Here is a 22,060-nt window from a genome sequence, read left to right as displayed (position 1 = left end):
TTCTGTAGGGCTGGGCAAAAAAATCGAAAAATCAGATAACAGAAACAGATCAATTCAATATCGATTCTCAAAAGCTATGAATCGGTTTTTTCTTTCATATTTAAGCAAACACTGAACATTCATTTACGTTAATGTTATTGCTACTACTATCCACTAGATGTCACTTTTCTTTTTACAAGGGTGGATGTTACAACAGGGAGTATCCTTCATTCATTGCTTAATTAACATGGGATCGGGGTGTGTCATCAAATTTAAGGTCACATCCATATAAAAGGCAGCGGTTCACATGATTGCAGCCTCTATTTACAGCTATTTTTCTGAAATTTTGTTTGTTATACTGCATCTTAAATTTAAAATTGTTCTGTTTCAATATACCCACGTGTTTTAAAGTTTAATATACAGATTTGTGGCTCTTCATTTCATTTTTTAATTCACCATTGTAATGTGATATTTACTGATCTTTTTTAGAAATATCTATAGGATTTGTATTAAATCTATACCCAGATAGCAAGCAACCATTGAATCAATGTTAAAAAATTGTTAATTTGTCCATGTTAATTGCGTTGAATCAATATCACTTTTGCACCTGCAATTCATGTTGAAAATTTCAACAAATCACAATTATATTAACTCTTGTATTTTAATGTTAAGTCTTATTTAACTGGTCATGTTTAAAAGTAAACTTTTCAAAACATCTCTTTCTCTATCAATGTATAAGTGTTCTTATTAAAGCACTACTGAAAACATTGAAAGTGGTAAAAGAGTTGCCTGATCACAATAATGGTGATTTGTTTAAATTTCTAAAAAATGTCTACATTAATTGCAGGTGCAAAAGTGATATTGATTCAATGCAATTAACACTGACAAATCAACTATTTTTTAACATTGATTCAATGGTTGCTTGCTATCTGGGTAATCATTGACTCGAATCGAGAATCGACTCGAATCGATTCGAGAGCTTGTGAATCGGAATCGAAACATCAGAATCGATACCCATGCAGCCCTACAATTCTGCTAGGTACATGAAATTCTAAGGTGGTTCAGAATTCAGTGCAACACCATTTGGGTCTTTTTACTGTTCACTTGAAACAAGGAAATAAACAAATTTTTCATCATTATAAAGGACACATAATCAGAAAACTTCAACATGTTACTGTATCTAATGGATGTTTAAATGAATTGTGATACTGCTCATTTTAAGTACTTAATGAATTTTCCAAATATGGAAGTCAGTGCTTCATTAAGAAATATCCGCAGAATTTGAAATCCTTGCATGTTCCTAGGGTTCATCTCGAACAGGTCTAATGCAATCTGTGCCACTTACTATAGGAAACATCAATACAAGCTTTATGCATAAAGAATAACATTAGCATTAGTTAAGTGTTAGACAGGCACAAACTGATTCACTAGTCTTTAAACAAGCACTGAAAAAATTAAAATGCTACAATAAAAAAGTAAAGTGTTGAAAAAGTATATTTAACATGGTAGTAGATTAGTAAATTTAATCGAGCCTGAGCAAACCGCAAACAGCCTTGTTTGTAACAAGAAATTGCTTTGAATGAAGTGATGTGGTTAAGAGACTCAAAAGCTGTGTCAGGTATTAGGTATAGTCTGGTTAATAATGTGCAATGTCATTGAGAGGAACTCAAATTTAAGATGCAAGCCTGCTGTTAGTCAAGATGTACAGTACAGTAGTATGAGAAAGAATGAATGTCCAATGGAACAAGTGAGAAAAGCCTGATGTTAAAATGGAATCTTACCACATCATCGGTAAGTGTTCTGATGTTTAAGTGCTATGAACAGTGGGAGAAAAAAAGTGAAACGTGATTAGAATAATTTCACAATGGCATTGAGGATGACATTGCCATCCAAGTGCAGGGAGAAATGACATGGCTAAAACAAAGCTTTTGATTTAAGAAGTCAGTAAAAACTTGCTAGCCTACATCTAGATGAACAAGGAATTACAGTGCGAATTAACAGTTATTTTTGGACAGTTTAGGACTGCATTTTACAAAAACACACACATTTTGACAACACACATCTGTCACCTCAGTCTTGATAAGCAATTTGACCCTGTTTAGAGCTGGTAACCCTGACTGACTAACTTGCTACTGTAACCAGGGCCCGTCAAAGTGAATAAAAAACTATTTCTAACCTCACTAAAGCAAATGTCAAAATGTAGTCATAGAGAAAAGAGCACAAATTTCAGTGTAGCATGTAACCATACAGGCTCAATGATTAGTTAAAGGAGAGGTTTCTTTCTACTTTTACACAAATGTAATATAAATCTTAGGTAGGGCTGTGCGCTACAAGATTTTGTATTTCAAAAACGATGATAAGCTATTGGCATTTTGACTCGATATGGATTAATCTTACAGTCTAACAGAACGCAGAAATAAACGCAACAACAGTCAGTCAGCGTGCAGCTTTTATAATGCGCGTCAAAGTACAAAGTCCATTTCATACTGCACTTGGCAAAGAAAACTCGACATGAGGAGGAAAACATGACTGGAAGCGGAACTGCTTAATTGATTTTTTTGTCTGGAGCCCTGAATCAGCATACCAAACCATGCCATGTGCTTAAAGCATCACTTCACTATTATTTCAAGATTAACCAGAAAATCTAAATTTTAAACAATAAAATTACACCCAAAGGTGCCTACTGCATTACTGCAATACTACTGTATGGCGTTTCGGCCACCATTTTATTTTTTCGAGCTTGAGCCTTCTCGACCTATCCCGTTCCTCGCATGTTGTTATGGAAACGAAAGGTCTCCGTCATTAGTAAGCTGTGAAAAGGTGCTTGACAGGACGTTTTTCAGAAAAGTTGAACTTTTTTCAACCTCAAAAGACGCTCTGAGCTGCAGAAAACGACACTGGTGCTGGCGTTTTAAAAAAGCGATCGGGACTTTATTTGAACACAGACAGCTTTGTCAATTTGTAGTGGTTCTCTCTTGAGCTGATAAAGTAGATGCTGGGATTGCTGATAGCGAACCAGCCGGGTGGATTATCTGCTCGTCTCGAAATTTGTTAATTAAACATCATTCACTGAAGCACTTCGCTATAACGCACAGTGATCCTCCTTCCGTTCGCGTCTGCGTTACCATTTGCTTGTTATTTGGCGTGAGATTTGTTTAGTTGGGCAGAGTGAGAGCCTGAAAGCGTGTGCGAAAAGCTTACAACCCTGAGCTCGTGATTGAGCAGACATCTGATGCTAGGCGCTCTAGTGATAGTGGAGGGGCCATGCATGCTCAGACAATCCATTGCGTCATTGATCCCTCGTTTTAGCCCCGCCCAAACAACCCACAACCTTTCACTTGTGTGCAGGAGAGAGAGAGAGAGAGAGAGAGAGAGAGAGAGAGAGAGAATACGTTCGCGAAGTTCAGGTGTTTGTTTGTTCACTGCATTTGGGTGATGAATGTTATATAAATGGTGGCTATAACACTGGATTTGGAGATCATTTGAAAGTGATATATGGAGCCGTCCCAGCACTAAAAGATGCCGGACATGAACCGTATGCGGTGAGTGAAACTGATGTCCGTGTTTGTTTGGCAATGGGTGCGCACGTGCTTTAGTTCAGCCTACACCTCCCACCCCCACCCCCCCCCCGCACGCGCAGTATGCTTTCGGAACTAATCGTACAGCTGTATCTACCTTTTATAAATGTGATCAAACTAAATACTCTTCGAAGATACGAAGTATGCAATACTACTCTATAGGTGCTCAAGATTAACATGAGATTGGCAGAAACCGCGTATGTTAGGGCCGCTTTAACAGTTTAACTCCACAGTTCAGTACTACATACTTCTGAGTCTTTGTAATGTGTTCCAGCAATACATTTCTAACATCTATAATGTGTTTAGAAACAATTCTCAGAATGCTCTTTACCCAGACTTTAAAATGCCCAACTTTACAGCAGAAAAACACGTTTACAGCCTGGTACAAAAAATGATTTTGGTCTACATAGCTAATTTTACCCTTCATGACAACTGTGAGGGGGTCTAGTGTGCGACCTTATTTCTCAATGGTGCGACTAAAAAAAATGAGGCGACCAGCCATTCGAGGGAGAAAAAAAGTCTCCACGACTCTGAAAGTCTCCCTGTGATTCAACAACAGACACACATTAGGCCCATATTGTGGTCTAAACCAATCAGAGATAGTGAAGGGCGGACCCCCCTCTGATTGGCCGTGGTCCAGATTTTCCTGTACGTGTGTGTACCAGAGGTCGCGTTACCCGAAAATTCTCTGTCATTGACAGATTTTTTTTACCAGTGACGGAAAAACCTGAAGGCCGTCCGTCATTTTGACGGATTACAATGAGTGCAATTTGTAACTCCCGTTTGCCTTCATTAGAGCGTGATATGCTCGCGAATAGGGCTGTCACGATTATTAAATAATCGTCTCATCGCGATGATTGCGGATCATCGCAATTATCGCACATCTCTATAGAAGACACTAGGGGGAGCTGTAGTGCATCTGCATATTGCATATTTTAGTGTATATATTGTTACTAAAGCATGGTAATACTTGTAAAATGTATCACCACAACACAATCACTTAAAAAAAACTAAAACATATACAAATTACCTGCAGTACAATTTAATATTATTTAAGCAAATCTCAGTGTGAAAACCAGTCTACCAAAATTTCATTAACACACAAGTAAAATTTTACTGTAGTCTTGCAAGTGAGAAAAAAACAGACTAGAAGCTTTTCTATGACTGATAGTATTTTAATGGTGGCTTCAATTCACACCTGATCAATTTACTTCATTTACAAGTATTTGGTGGTTGTATTATTGACAGGTAAAAGCCTAAACCTTAAATATATGATGACCCAATTTTTTCCGATGTATTTCCAAGAAAAAAAATACATTGTCTTGTATTCAGAACAATATGGTCATTTCAATCGCTGAATCAAAAATGAATGAGAATTAAATGTCAAAGCTCAAAAACAGACAATTAATCGCCATAATCGCCAAAGCCCTAAAACAGACAATTAATCGTCAATCAAATTTCATAATCGTGACAGCCCTACTCGCGAAGGCACGTGCGTGTTTTCACCTGTCATTGTTACTGACTAGACATATGTGATGCGATCTGGGAAAACCCGTCGGATGTCGCGCAGGGACACCTATCAAAGTAAACCACATAACACGAAGAATGAAAGAGTATCAATGCACATTTCCTGCCAGTCCTGTGTAAACTACGGCATGCAAAGTTTTTTCATACTATGTTTTCGTGAGATGACAGAGCTCCCCGTCTGCAGCACCGGGAGTTATCCCCGGTCAGCTGCTCATGCGATCCGGACCGCGATCGCAAAACATACAAGGGATGATCAAAAGTCCAGACACTGTGCACATGATAAACAACGTAAAACTTGCTTCACTGCTTATTAGTTGTTGTCCATAATGTTTGCGAGTTTCCTTGTGTAGTTATAATGGCAGAGCTCTCGTTCTTTAAGTGTGCCCGCACCATTTTCCTTACTTTCGTTTTATTCAAACGGTTCTGTACAGTATTTTTATAGACTTCAACACTAGGAAATGTTTTTTTATTAAATTGTTATTAGAGTAAGTCTTTTACCACTGTAAAGTGACTTTTACTTGTGATACTGGACTGTTGTCCTTTTATTTTCTTCACTTAACTTTAAACCCGTTTTCCTCCAAATTCTGTTCCATACACAAGGTATGAGCAAAATAAAAACTGATTTGGAAAGGGCTTGAATATGGTATCAAAAACTGTAATATATAAATTTGCACCATGTGTTGGGTTTTCCCAGATCGAATCACATATGAACAATCATTAAAACATTAAATATATAGATGAATATAAACAACAACGGCTTTATAGGGCATTCAGTTGTATTAAAATACAACAAGTTCCGAGACGCAAGTACAGTGTGATGATGTCATGAACATACTAATTACTGCCTAAAGCCACAAAAATAAATAAATAGAAATAGACAATAAAAAGTCTAGCGCAACCTCTGCTGTGTACGTTTGAAAATGCGTGTGCTGCAGTCAGACAGAGAGGTGAGGAGCCTATGCCCATCAGTTAAACAGAGTGGATGTAGCGCGGATGATGAGAGAAGATGAAAAGAACAATTGACAACTTTTTCGTGAATAATGTTAAGTTAAGGCCTGATCCGTCCGAAAATCATAAGCAATGCTCGGACACGGAGCCATCAACCTCCCAGGTTATGTCAAGCCCTGGTCCATTTATCTTGAGATGTTTTAAGTTTAAATTTCAGTTCACTGAAGCACTTTAAGCACCAACACTTTTTCAGTAAGTTACCTTTCTTGTAGAATTGTGCTTCAAATAAAGAACTTTATGTTGACCAGATTGTTAGTTAATCATTTACAAGTCAATTTTGCCTATATGGACAGCGATTTATAAAAAAGTGAACTGGTAAAACTGCGGTGTTAAATGCGATGCGGTCGAAAATTTGGGTGCACCTAACTTTTGTGCTGGTGCACCTAAGAAAAAAAGTTAGGCGCACCAGTGCAACCAGTACAAAAAGTTATTCTAGAGCCCTGGGGGTGATTTTTTTATTTAAACTCTGTTTAAATTATATAAGACCTGCATAATTCAGGGCGTGGCCACTTGAGTGACACGTGGTTTTCAGCAACCAGTCACCTCAGCTCCAACCACGTCCCGCCTCTTTGCCTATTTTCGATTGTCCAAGAGTGAAACGCTGATAAGATTGCGACAGCTGGCTCCGCCCACTTCAGGCTTCAAAAAAGCTCCTCAGAAATCTACAGGTCACGTCACGGACCATTTTATACAGTCTATGGACAAAACCCTCAACATCAAAAGCAGACATTTTGAGGCCGATCGTTCTCTCTACCTGTCAGTCACTCTGGTCATGGTTGTTTTTAAATTTGGAGAAAGAAAATTCAGTCATTTGAAGACATACCAAACATGCAATTTAAGAGAACCATATGTCATACTTAATTTACCTGCGACAGTAAATACACCTTACACTACTTGGCTGTAATTATATTTTTGTTGTAATTATATAAATATCGGGTAGGACTCCCATGTACTCAATTTGTTTGTCAACTACAATGATAAAAACTCTGGAACTGATAGACATTTACTCTGTCTTAAACCCTAAATATATTTATTTATCGACTATCCTGTAATGCATTGTTTACATTTATGTCACTAAATATGAAACTATGAAAATATGTGTCCCTTTCTGCAGAGCACGTACCATTCAAGTCTTCCACACAAGTTAATATAATTACACAATATCATTCCTATAATAAAGCTAGATAAGAATGACTCCTCTGGTTGAAAATAAAATCTTCTCCATACATGGCTGAGAGAAAAAAAACAGGTTAAAAGGTTCCCCATGTGAAGCACTTGAGAACATAAGAGTTTCAGATATTAATTTCACACAATAAAGATTCTCACAGCCACCAGGGCGTGTCTAAACTACTGCAGTTTCGTTAACCTACTCCCCACCGCCATTCTCACAGCCTTTAGCCATCTCACCATCTACAAACTCAAATTCAGATATAATAAGTCCTTTATACAGATTCATAAGTGGCAAGAAATATCATGTTCTCCAAGCAGTTATACGCATTCCATTCATTGCGTCATGGCAAATCAGTTTTACATGAAACCCTCTTACTACTGTTGAAAGTTTTTGAAGATATCAAAGCAGTTCTGTATTTGATAGCTGGGCAAACAGCTTGATAGTAGCACTAATCATATACAGCAAGTGTGACAGGACCAGAAGAGACAAACTCCTATTGATTGACACAGCTACAGAAGAGAAAAAGTCATTGTTTTATACATGGAAAAGAACACCTCTTAGATAAAGGGTAATCTATTCTGACCAGAGACCAGACAAACCCAAACAAAAACAGTCTGTGTACAGGGAAGGACAACCAGTAGGAGATCCTCATTACAGCAGAGCAGAACTGCAAGGATTGAGTTCAGGTCTACTAATGAGATCAACACACCCAGCACCGTATGGATGGGTGTGCTAGCGGCCTTCTCAACCTCAGCCAAGGATAGTGGGCTGACCACCTACAGTAAACAAGAAGACTAGAAGAAAGTTAAAAGTGAAGTTATGAAATTCAAACTATGCATACTTGCAACTAAAAACTAAAAAGATGCAAGCATATTTGAATCATGTTTCATATAAAAGAACAACCTTATCAACTCCATGTTTTAGTATAAGTATAATACTCAGTATTTGAGGGAAAAAATGTTTTGGGCAAAATCCAAGTTTGACCGAACGCAATTAATTTTTCTTTTTAAGTGAATCATAGTATTATCTAGACAAATACAGTATAAATAAAAGGCCTGCAGATTCCCTTTGAAGTGTGAGTAACCTTTCAGCTGAAAAAAAATGAAGTGTGTTAGCTAGAGGCATAAAAAACATAAGACAGGAAACAATACGAGAGACGTCACATATTAAAGAAACTGGCAGGTGACTAGTTTTGGGTCAAGTGCACAGACTCAATCATCAACATCTTTAACCAAAAACCTCATAGCCACACAAACTTTTTAACGTTTAGCTACAATGGCAAGGCTAATTGGGAGTGTATTCATACATAATTGTAACAATAAAAAAAAACATTTGTTTTTTTCATATGGGGGCAACATTGAAAGATAAAAGCTATGACAAAGTGTATGTAATTAAAGAATTATGTGTGCTGCTGCGAATTAATACCACTATTTGCATGACCGTCAAAGTTACAGAAAAGCCTTCTACTTCTATTCTATGTGCTTAAAGTACAAGGCTGCCAAAACAACTGGCAGAAAAGCAAGACAGCCTTGAGAAGACCAGATTGTCATTCAAAGCAGCCTTTCAATCACCTTTGACGTGATGAACTTCCATTCATACAAATCAGGCTCCACAAATTGGAAGAGCTAAGCCCTCTGACTGGACATAGAAATATCCGTATTGATGACATAAATCATTTTGAGAAAGCAACAAAAATGAACGAACAAATGGTTCTAATCTCCGCCTACTCGCCTTCATTTTCTTGCGGTTTCTACTCCCTCATTGCACCTGTCTAATTAAAAGGACTTATTGCCATAATTAACAATGTTACCCTGTTTCGCCTGCTTTTATTATTAATAACCATGTTTATTGGGTCACTGCAATCGGCCATCCATCATAACAGTCTTCAATGAAAGGTCATCTCTGTCAATGTCAATGATAGCTGTGAGTACTGTACATAGCTTTCCAAAGAATTCAAAGTCAAGATCAAGTCAACTGAAATGAGCTAAATGATTATCAATAGAGAACCTGCTTTGAACAAAAATGGTACTGACAGTGTTTCGGGATCAAGATCACGAAGATCAATGTAAGAAACAACAAAAAAGTTCCCTTAAAACAGATCAAGGTTATGGGGCTTTACCTAGTGGCAGTTGCTAGGAAACCCTGTCTCGGCATGATGAGGTGAATGAAACAAACAACTAGTAGACTAGGAAGGTACGTATGACTGACATAGGTGAGATTTGTACAAATTTAAAAACACAAAAAAATGGAGAAAATATTTTACGCTTTTACGTGCATATACCTATCAAACTAAATAAAAAAAGAGAAAATCATTTGAAAAAATCTCAAACATAACTCCCTTCCCATTGTGTCAGTCTGTCATAACTGATAAAGGAAGAAAAGCTGCAGCACAAAGGCCAGCTAACAAGCAGGTAAAGTACTGGACGTCAAATGAAACAGTGACTAGATGGGTAATGAGTAAAAAGGTAGCAGGGGGTCTGACAGCACGAAGGTCAAGCTAAAGTTTTAACTACGTATGCATGAATGCAGATTCCTCCATCGACACTTTGCCAGGAGAGGCTATTAAAATCAATCCACTAGCACCTCAGCAGAGGTGAGAGACGCTAATCATGTCAATTGCAGTCCATTAGGCTCAATCACACCCACCTGCCAGTGATTGTCTTAACCTTGGACGTCAAGACCGCAGAGGCAGTGCAGCAATTGGGCTCAGCCTCTGTGCACAGATGCCATTGACAGCTGTCAGACTACCACCCCAGTCTATGCACATCACAGAGGCAGAGTGAGGCAAATACAATTATGTACAATACGTGTGAGTCTGAAGTAAATACTTTAGATACGCTGTAATATAAACTGGACTCCAAATCCAATAAAGGGATGTACAAGGTCTAGTTTCCTGTGTCAAGAGTCATGTTGTGTAACAGGAATGTGGAAAAATGTATGCATCAATTACATATGCACATTCAGATTTTTAGAAACATAGTTCAAACATGCTGTGAAGTATTCTAATATCCAGGGTTTTTCCTGCATAGAGAAATTGGAGGCGGCTGCCTCCGTCAAATGTCGTGCCGCCTCAGGCTCTCGCCAAAATTATGTTGCGAGTCTTCACAAGAAATGCTGCGTGCATTTATCAGACTGTCATTTGTAACTGCAGTTGCGACATTACGCCACAGTGGAAGCGCTGTTTCGTTATCAGCACACTGAGGCGCTAAAAGAGTTGCAGAACAAGAGCCAGCCTGTGTTTCACGGCTGTTTGTTTTGCATCCAAGTACGTTTAATTTCTTGAAATGTATTAAATTTACATGACGCACATCATTGTAATGTCTTTAGCTGTGCAGCTGGATCGTTGAATCAGCGTATACTGTACACAGCGAGTTCGCCAGTATGAACGCACATTGCATTCAGAACGACACGCACACGAATGACTCATTTGAACCGATTCATTTAAACTATTGAACTTTTCAGTTACTAGTGAATATAAGAGATCCTTGAATCATTTAAAATGAACCACAGAGAATGCAAGATGTGAATGAGCTTTGCTCATTTAGAAAGACTGGTTAATTCAGTTGGCTATTTTGGGCTGAAAACTTAGTTGAAAATGATAAAAAAGCTTTATTTCATAAAAAACATTTCTGTTTGGTTGAATAAAAGTAATGTTTTATATAACTTAATACTTGTCATTTTTATCTAATTTTATTATGTCAAACTTGAAGTCACTTTGGTTAAGCCACTAAAAGGTACGGTAGGCCTACGTGTGTGTGTGTGTGTGTGTGTGTGTGTGTGTGTGCGTGTGTGTGTGTGTGTGTGTGTGTGTGTGCGTGTGCGTGTGCGTGTGCGTGTGCGTGTGTGTGTACAAGATCAGGATGGCACCACCGCCGCCTCATTTTGAGCCAGGAAAAACCCTGATATCACTACCTGAATCAGCACTACCTTTCCGATTAATATTGAATTCAATTTCAAAGTTCAATCACAATTACCTTACAAAGTACCAAACTAAGTTACAGTGAGGTAATTGACAGTTAAATATTGACCAGACGCCAAAGTGTGGTAATGAGAAATGTGTTGAAACTTGAAACTTCATTCAGTTACCAGTTAGCCAGTTACATCATTCTGATTAAAATAAAAAAAGGTTTGCTTGCAGTTATAAACAAAAAAGCATGGTGACTCAGCAAGAGAGCTATACGATCAATGCACAAAAACTCCACCTCTTCGAAATTTAAGCACATTTTTTGTGGTTAATTACTGAAACTTTTAGTACCAACTTTAAAAGAGCTAACTGTATAAAATTCAAATAAAATATTTGTGTGTAGTTTACGTATTTTGTTTAGTGAATGAAATGTACTTTATTATTGCTTACGAATGTCAATTAAGGGATAGTTCACCCAAAACGAACATTATTCAATCTCATTTTGCTCAAAACCTGTATTAATATGACTCTTATTTTCGGTGGAACACAAATATACATTTTGAGGTTTTGTGGTCATACAATGGAGGTCAATGCAATTCTTTTGTGTCCTGCGGAACAAAGTCATGTTTCAGAATGATTTTTCTTTTCTTTGAGTTCTCAAACTTTGTCAGGCACAACAGAGATCACAAAATCAAGTTAAATTAATTTGACAGGGCCAAAGTATGTTTACATCTATTTTGTTTGGATAACATATTACCTCCACAAAGACACAGCAACCTGCATGTGCATGTCTGCTGATCTGTCTGGCTTTATTTGCATCTATCTTTTCCTCATTCTGAGGGTGGATCTCTGGCCCTCTTCCAATCTCCAGGTTTGCGTCCGAAGGGCGATGTGGTCTATCAGGAGGAAGAGGGGAATTGACTGGGCTGACAGCTGGTCTCCACGGATACAGCTGGGGTCGGGATAAAGAGCCAAAGGCAAGTTCAGAGCTGCATAGCAATCAGCACACCAGGGGACTGTCAGGCAGGGCCAAGGGGTTAGGAACAAGGGAGAAAGACACCATCCTGAAACCATACCACACTTCGGGTCTCATCCCCAAACATCAGAGACATCAAGATGGTAATCTCTTATTCGCTCTCTGTCATGCCACTTAAATGCATTTTGTAACAAATTGCATAACATGAGTGCTGTCAACCAGCTCAACTTGAACGCCTAGCAAAAAACTGTTGAACCATCACCACCTCCATCAACACATATATTTTAGCAGGTGGAGGTTTAAATCCACTACTCATGTGCTGATGCTTTGGCGCACTGTTGCTATGGTTACAAGAAACAATCTCTTTCAGTGTGTGTGTGTGTGTGTGTGTGTGCGTGCGTGCGTGTGTGTGCGCGCATTCATGTTTTTATATCCCGGTGGGGACCTAAACCTGAATGCACACCAACACATGGGGACTCGTGTCACCGTGGGTAGGGCTGTCACGATTATTAAATAACCGTCTCATCGCGATTGCTTGACCTCATCGCAATGGTTTCAGATCATCGCAATTATTGCACATCTCTATAGAAGACACTAGGGGGAGCTGTAGTGCATCTGCATATGCAACATAGAAGTAAACTTTTCTTGTAGTTTTGCAAGTGAGAAAAAAACAGATTAGAAGCTTTTCTATGACTGATAGCATTTTAATGGTGGCTTCAATTCACTCCTGATCAATTACTTAATTTACAAGTATTTGGCGGTTGTATTATTGACAGGTAAAAGCTTTAACCTTAAGTATGATGACCCAATTTTTTCCTACGTATTTCCAAGAAAATGAACATAGTCTTTATATTCAGAACAATATGGTCGTTTCAAAGCTGAATAAAAAATGTATGAGAATTAAAAGTCAAAGCTCTAAAACAGACAATTAATCGTCATAATCGCAATGATTTATTAGACAATTAATCGTCAGCCAAATTTAATAATCGTGACAGCCCTAACCGTGGGGCCCAAAATTGAGGTCCCCATGGGCAAAAAAGCTTATAAATTGTACAGAACGATATTTTTTAAAAATCTAAAAATGCAAAAAGTTTTCTATGATCTTTAGGTTTAGGGGTAGGGTTAGGGGATAGAATATACGGTTTGTACTACAGTATAAAAAACATTACGCCTATGGACTGTCCCCATGGAGATAATAAACCAGACTGCGTGTGTGTGTGACAGAGAAAGTGTTTTTCATCATGCGAGTCATGAATGCTCATGCGGTAGCTGCTAGAGTCTGTGCTCTCTCTTTCTATGTTCAATACAGACACTCCTACTGCAGTGGCTTAGAGTGTTCTCAGACACTGAGCATTGTCACCCCTACAGAATATCACTGTCTAGATCTACAGGGGAGATTTTTTCCTTCAAATATTAATGGACTTTTCTTTCCTACAGTTACCTAAAAATGTATCTATATTTAATCTATATTTGCAATGCATAGATGTTTATGTTCATTATAAAACATTTGTTACTGTTTGCCTAAAGGGTCAGTATTGTCTACAGTATAAAGTTGCTAAGTCCACATCACTAACATTTATTAATTAAAAAAACTTTAGGCTACTACCTGAAACATCCATACATGATGTGTATCCAATAGAAATAAAAACGGATTATACTTTATTTTTTTCTAAGGCTTAATTCGGAAAACAAAAATTTGTAACAGTAAGAGCAATCTCAGTCTGTGACAGATTTAAACAAAGTCAGAAACATCTTGCAGCTCTTAGTAAACATCCATACAATCTTGTACTACTGTTGCTGGGATTACAATCAAAACCTGTCTCCTTGTGAAAATCACAAAATGCCTCTAAAAATATTGTCAGACAGGATAAGACAGACCAAAACCATGGTTGACTCATAGTGTGCCTTTTGATGCCACACAGTGCTTTCCAAAATTGTGTGTTGAAAGAAATATTAAAACTGTCTTTTTGCAGAAGGTAAGGAAAGGCATAAATCCTACATTTCAGTCTGCACTTGGAAGAGACAACTTCCTGCTGGCTTCAACGACAGCTTAGTTTTCAGTGAGCTTTTCATCACACCAGGAAATAAGTGCAGCCGCTAAAGGGAACAAGCTATCGCAACTTAGAAACCTTCAGGTGTAGAATGTTTGACACCTGAGTGACAAACTGAATAAGTAAATTACCTTTCAATACAAATTAACACAAAAATACAGAGACAACTAGGGAGAAAGATTAAGAAAATTGGATATACAGTAATTGCACTGGCCTTGATAGGGATGTCACGATTATTAAATAATCGTCTCATCTCATCCCGATTATTTGGCCTCGTCATCACGATGGTTTCAGATCATCGCAATTATTGCACATCTCCATAGAAGACACTAGGGGGAGCTGTAGTGCCTGCATATTACATATTTTAGTGTATCTATTGTAACTAAAGCATTGTAATACTTGTAAAATATACCACCACAACACAATAAAAACTAAAGCATATACCATAAAAATAACCTGCAGTACAATTTAATATTATTTAAACTAATCTCAGTGTGAAAACCAATCTACCAAAATTTCATTAACATCGAAGTAAAATTTTATTGTAGTCTTGTAATTGAGAAAAAAAACAGACTAGAAGCATTTCTATGACTGATAGCATTTTAATGGTGGCTTCACTCCTGATCAACTTACTTAATTTACAAGTATTTGGCGGTTGTATTCTTGACAGGTAAAAGCCTAAACCTTAAATATATGATAAACCAATATTTTCTGATGTATTTCCAAGAAAAAAAACATATTTTTTATATTCAGAACAATATGGTTGTTTCAAAGCTGAATCAAAAACGTATGAGAATTAAATGTCAAAGCTCTAAAACAGACAATTAATCGTCATAATTAGAGATGCACCGATTGCAATTTTCTTTGCCGATTCCGATTTCCGATTTTATTACAAGTGAAACCTGCCGATTCGGATTTTCTATCCACAAACTATAATTGACAGTATACTGTATATAAAACCATAATAACTTTTCTTCAATACACTTTTTCTTATTTTCATTTCATTGAATAAATGATTGAACATTACAATTTCCCCAAATTTCCCTAAATGCCGTTCTCCAAGCTGCATTAAATTACAGAATCTTCTCTTTCCCAAACAACTCTTAAATTGAAAAACTCTGTGACTGAAAAGAAGTACAAATAATAAAATATAACTAAACATGTCACTTAATTTACCTTTTTCATTTTTGTACTCATCTCACAAAAGTCTAAGATAACAATAAAATACTTCAACTTTATTCTTGTCTGTTTCTGTTTATGAAACTAACATTGCTTTATTTCGTTTTTTCTGAAATGTAAAATAAATTGTCTTTATCTTGTGTCTGTAGTATTAAAAGAAGTGGGTTGATTTTTGCTGCAACTTCAATAAAAAAGTTAAAAATCTTATGAGTGAATTCTACTCTAAAGATGTATATGTATTTGCAGTTTTTTGTGTTAGTAAAGAACTCAATCACATATATTGGTTGATTTATTCATTTTTTGACTGTTGACTGACCGGCCGGTCACCGGTCCGGCCGATCATACGAAAAACCGGCCGATTCCGATCTCTCTCCGGTCAATCGGTGCACCTCTAGTCATAATCGCAATGATTTACTAGACAATTAATCGTCAGCCAAATTTCATAACCGTGACAGCCCTAGGCCTTGATAGTTGCACTTATTTTCTCTGGCATTGTTGTTTTGTGCCTTCAAGAAAGTCCGATCTATTTAATTAAGGTGAGTCAAAAGTTAACTGCACCATTACAGCAGCAGCACATGCTATGAAAAAAATGTAGAAAATCACTGGCAGCTTCTATAATTGCCTTTTCCACATCCATTCTATTCTTTATGCCCAACGCTGCCATTTGGCCTTCCAATGAGGCAAGAGCAGCTCCAGACTCTCACCTCTCATATGATAAATGCAGCCCTCTCACCCTAGAGCACTATACAGTCTCGTACGCATTCGTTTGACTTTTTCTTTCTTGCTTCTTTTTCCTGTTACTAATTTTAGATAGACCCTTATGGCAGGATGTCTTGCCAACAGTAGCAACAGTCAAAAGCATTCCAAACAGACTGTGACATTCAGACAGTGTTCCAATTTTACAAATCTCAATCAACAAGTTATGCAGTTGCACAGTGATGTCTTGCCTGCCCATCACTGTGGAAACATTTCTGCTCACAGACTCCTTCACTCCTAGTGAAGGGAGGAAGAGAGAAGGCAGTGGGCTGTCAAAACAGCATGAGAATAAAAGCTAGTAAAATCCATCAAGTGGTTTTGGCTCTGCGTGGATATATAACACCAACAATAAAAGCCGAGTGTAAATTACTTATCTCTTTTCACCCTCAAGTCTCCTCATTCAATTTTGTTCCCCCTAGTTCTTTCTTGCGTATCCGCAATATACACAAATCAATCTGGCATCATAATTGGTGGTAATGAGAGCTGTTTGGTTGACCCTCACCATGTTACGTTCCCTTGTTGGTGCAGTATTGTGAGCTGCATTGAAATCCATCTCTCTCCCATTTGCATGGTCTCTTGCTCGGTCTCTCTCTCTTATTGGAGACAGATGGGGAAGCTGAACGTTTAGCCTAGGACAATGCTTTCTGAAGGGTAGCCCAGAATGTCACCCAACAAATTTGAACACCTGCTCTGGCAACTACACCTACCCATCTAAATTGAGCAGTCGATGACTCAACCAAACTTGCATAGGGTTTAGCGGAATTGCTTCATTAACAGGGCATGCAGTTTTAAAATTATTTTACTCTCTGCACTTAGTCCTAACATGCTAAACATGTAACAGTTACAATTAAATGTATACAGTATGTGGCGATGCAGATCACTTTCATGAATCCAGATATAATATCAAGCCTGTCAAGATAGCTATAGCCTTCTTATGCTGACATATTAAGCTTGATGTTGTGATAATAATAACATCTCACTTTGGCTTTACAGAGCCCCTAGGTTTTCTCATAATGAACAAACATCATCCCCTTTTACCTTACTCAACATTTCAGCATAATTAATAAAATGGTTGTATAAACATTATATGAAGTTAAGTACAGCCGTTACTTTCCATATTTCACCCATTAATGACACACCCAAAGCAGTTAAATAATTTATGTGTAATTATGGGCTTATCTGCAGCTGGATTTGAAGAAACAAAACAGCAATATCCCCTCTTCTACTTGTTCAAACTCAATAAACAAATATAGATGCAGCTCTTATAGTAATATTATAACAGAAAGAGAACCCTAAATGAGCTGGATATGAAATCACACGAAAGAGAGCGGTTTAAATGGTTTATACAGTATATGTCTCAATGCTGTCATTTTGTGGTTTTACTGTGCCACCTACTGGTTACTGACCATATTTCACTAGACCAAATTATCCAACTTGAGGTTGAAATGGAAACAAAAAATATGGCTAATATCTTAACCACATATTTAGAGTCTGTATTTAGAGTCAATGCAAAGATGATAATCTTTTTGCCAAAACAGTCATTTGTTTATTTCCTAAAACAACCAGATTGCAGATACATCATGTATGCCAGTGGTTCCCAAACTGGGGTACGCTACCCCCCAAGTGACGGAGGGGGTACTTGAACAAAATCCTGAAATCTACTGTTTACTTAATTATAACGCACCTGACAATCAACCAGGCATGTTTTTCTCACAAGCTAAATATAAAGACGTGCTCCCTATAGTGTACACAAAGCAAAATAGCAGTCACGTAGTGCCATAAAAGGTCAAATTCATGACATCCAATCAAAAAATATGCGTCCACTCATGCGTAAGCGCACGTCTTTACGTACCGCATGTAATTCGACTGCACGCGGCTTAGAACGAAGCAACAACTGCTTGTTAAATCAAAATGGATAAGTGGTTGCAAAGACTTAGGCCCGCAGCCACAAAGAAAATCGACTCCCAGCAGCTCGGATGATCCACAGTCCTCTGACCACACCCCGGGTCCCTCCAACAGCACTTCGGCTGCAGGTGTAAATCAACCACCCGCGGTTGACACCGACACAGATAGCGATGCATCGGCGACTACAGCGTCAACTCAGGTTCAGCAGTTCACAGAAAGACGATCAAAAAGGCGTAAATATGATGAGAAATACATTTCATATGGATTTACTTACATTGGCAGTGACGAAAATCCCAAACCACAATGCGTTATATGTGCAAAAGTACTCTATCATAACTGCATGAAGCCAGCATTTTTGCGCAGGCATTTAGAAACAAAGCATGCGACATGGAACAATAAACCGCAAGAGTTTCTCGAAAGACAGTTAAGACAACTCGGGAGTAGTAAGGCCCTTATAACAGCGTCAGAAAACCTTAATAAGAAAGGACTGGAAGCATCCTACATGGTGAGTTACAGAGTGGCAATTGTGGAGAATGTAATTATGTAATTATTTTATTATTATTTCTATTATTTATGTATGAGTCATATATCATTTATTGTTTGATAAAAGAAAATTTCGGGGGGTACGCCATTGTAAAAAGTTTGGGAACCACTGATGTATGCAAAGTAGCTAGTGAAAAGATAAAGTAATAGCCATTTTGTGACAACAAACAAACTTTGGAGCCTTAAAGTAGTATTACTTTTAAACTAATTTCAACATTAGCACGTAAACAATATAATTACAGTAAGGTCAAAACTCATTCAAACCCATTCAGATCTATCTAGATTCCTTTTACATTTAGATTCATTATTCATCTTCTACACACAACCAGTAAAATGATGTCTGCATCTCCTTTTTTCCTTAGAGGAGATATGACATCACTCCTGAGACTAAAGGTCATTGCACATTGAGTCCGAAATTTGCGTACAGAATTTCCGCAATAAATACGACCTCACGTTGTGTCAATCACATTTACACACTAGGGCTGTGTATTGGCAAGTGCCTCCCGATACGATACATATCACGATAGATGGGTCACGATACAACATATTGCTATGTATTTCGATACGATACACATTTGCGATATATTGCAATACTTTAAATAGAAAATGTAAAAAGTAGAGCTAGAAATACAACATGCTGTGCACCACCTGAGGACCTTTAGATCAGAGGTTTGGGTTCTCAAACTGTGGATTTGAGACCCTCAAGTGGGTAGCACAGGGGAATAAGGTGGGTCACGCAAGTCACTTGGCTGTTGTGGTGCATTACAGTTAAAACACTGAACATGGGCAGTATAAAACCTCTGGTTCATCCGTGCTGTAAATGCCATGGTGTCACATCCGTGAAAGCACAATAAATGTCATTGTTACTTTTCTTAATAAACTTTTTGTCTAATGCACTGCAGTAGCCAAGTGACTTGTGTCATGACTTGCGAAGCCTACAAACAGCATTATTTTATATAACTCATTACTCCATTACTTATTTTGAAAACCAAAGCACACCCACACATCAGCTCTGAGAGCTCGAAGCGTTCTTATTAGGAGTGTAACGGTTCTCGGTAAATAATTGAACCGCACGGTTCTCCACCAACGGTTCAGCACACGGTCCAACGCGCTTGGACCGCGGTTCATCTTAAATCTGACGACGCATTTATAATGTGGTTCGTTAAAAATGATAATGCATAAAACAGACTGACAAAGTTCAGCTAATGTATGTTTGTCGATGGATACACATTTAATACCTAAAACAAATCAAATAACGTAGACAAATTTCAATTGACGTATGCTGTAATATGACCAGTCATTTATGCTTTCATCACCCGGTGTTGTGAGCGCGCGAGTGCAGGTGAGACCTGAACAGCACGTGTTGCTGTTTAAACTAAACTCATTCAAGCCTTGCCAATTTAAACATTTAAGTGCAAGATGATGCAGAAGAAAACTCACTTGCGCGCTGTGAGAAGATCCGAAGCGCGCATAAGGAAAGTCTCAGACATGGCGCAAATATTGAGTTGTCTTTGAAGGGCTTAAACGGACAAATTCACACACGAAGTAGGTCAACATGCCTATCTTGTCGAGTATCTTAACAAACATAATAGGTTATGTCCTAAGTGAACGGACGAAACAGATGAAAAACAATGCATGTGTACAGTATCAGTGTTCTGGATGTGTTTCATTCCTCTTAAAGCGGCAGCAGCATATTCCTGCTGTCTGTTAAAAGTCAAGGAAATCACTCACTGCTTGTGACTCAATAGCTTCTGTAACTTCAATTATGATTCGTCTTTATTTAATTTGTACATATGCAATGTTATTTTTTATTTGATTACTTTAATCCATTTCTACCTTAAAAGGTATATATACAGTATCTTATTTAATTTTCTGCTTTGCTCTGTTGTTTTATTGGTGCTGTTACTTGTAGCTTGATTATTTGTTCTTATTTTTATTTGTCTGTAGTCCCTTTTCCCTGAACATAGCACAAATCGAACCGAACCGAAACCGTGACTCTAAAACCGTGACACAGACCGAACCGTGAGTAATTTGAACCGTTTCACCCCTAGTTCTTATATTTTTCGCCATGCTCGCTTCCAATTACTGTATGTATATGACATGATTTTTAAAAAATTATCGATAGTGGAGGTATCACTATCGATACACTATCGAAAAAATATATATTGCGATAGTTACATGTATCGATATTTTTGCACAGCCCTATTACACACTGCCTCCGATATTTTCGTCCGTCATAAAAAAATTTGGGTTCGACTGGGTTCGATTTTCAGCATTTTTCAAGCATTTTGAGAGGCGCTTTGACAATTCAGAGACACCGTACAAACGAGCGCCAAACACGAAAAACACATACGAAAATTTCAGACTGTATGTGCAACGACCTAGAGACAACATTTCTGTTACACAAACATTGACAACAGAACAAGCATTCTAGCAAATGTCTTAGCTTTTTTTTATCTGCTTTGCTCTTTTTTTACACAGATTTATAGGCTGTCATAATGCACGTTTTTATTTTGCATGAACAATCATAAAACACTCTTGATAAGGGTTCAACATTTAATCACCACTAAATAATTTAAAAAGTTTAGAAACCACAAATGGACAAAATATTTACAACAGGTTTCTGGCAAAACATGAACCATGGAGAGAACATGGACAACAGCAGATAGAGCAATAACAGTGAACAAAATTCCAACTGCCAAGTTTTAAGACAGCCCACGGTTTTATTTTTAAAAGAAAAAGCTCAGTGCGAAACACTCAAGTCTGGCCTTTAACAGTGAAATTCCACAAATTCTGACATCAGACCTCATTCTGAAAGCTATGGCTTGCCTTGAAGTCTGTAAGCATAGCACACAAGGGTGTGTTGATGGGAAAAAATCCCAGGACTGTTAGACATCCAGAACTTTTCAACAAGTGAGCTGCTTATGAAGTTAACGCCAAAAACATGTGACCCCGCTTTACAATCATTGTACTTGTGCCTTTTTTAGCAGTCATTCTCTTTTGTAAAAGAATAGGTAAACCCTGACTCTGAGGTTTTTCAAGTTATGAGCAAAAAATAATAATTTGTGGAAGATTAGCTATTATGACATTTAATCATGACTTTAGCCAAGCAAAATCCTCTAACCATGAGCCAGTTGCATAAACTGCTTAGACTATAGTCTTAGAAGTTTGTCATCTCATTTTTTTCTTCAAGACTGGTCATAACTTCTTTAAAAAGTTACATAAAAAGGTAGACTGGTCTAATTGAAATCTGAAAAGTAAGACTGATTAGTCCTAACTAACTGCTAGTCAGTGAAAATCGTTGTTAAGACACAGTCTTAATTTAGCAGCTAAGTTTATGCAACTGGTCCCAGGACTAAGGTTGCAAGAAAACAATACATAAAGCCTCTTAAAAATATTTGGCAACCTAGAAACATTGTGGAGAGAAATGTCTAATTCAAATGTGATTAACACATTTTGTGTACATATTAACGAACAATTTCC

General features: G+C 37.6%; 1 protein-coding gene across 3 annotated transcripts in view; it reads right to left on the bottom strand.

Annotated features, from left to right (window-relative positions):
- diaph3 (diaphanous-related formin 3) overlaps nt 1-22,060 on the bottom strand; it is a 261,201-nt gene that overhangs the window by 238,055 nt on the left and 1,086 nt on the right. For 2 of the 3 annotated variants that reach the window (XM_057362480.1, XM_057362482.1), the window contains exon 2: nt 1,761-1,793. The exons of the other annotated variant lie outside the window; for it this stretch is intronic. In XM_057362480.1, the coding sequence (XP_057218463.1) occupies nt 1,761-1,793 (33 nt within the window). The remainder of the gene's footprint in view (nt 1-1,760; nt 1,794-22,060) is intronic. 3 annotated transcript variants of the gene reach the window in all.

This window comes from Triplophysa rosa, linkage group LG20 (assembly GCF_024868665.1).
Source record: "Triplophysa rosa linkage group LG20, Trosa_1v2, whole genome shotgun sequence".
Lineage (NCBI taxonomy): Eukaryota > Metazoa > Chordata > Actinopteri > Cypriniformes > Nemacheilidae > Triplophysa > Triplophysa rosa.
Note: the sequence above shows the minus strand (reverse complement) of the source record. Positions and strands in the feature narration are given on the sequence as shown.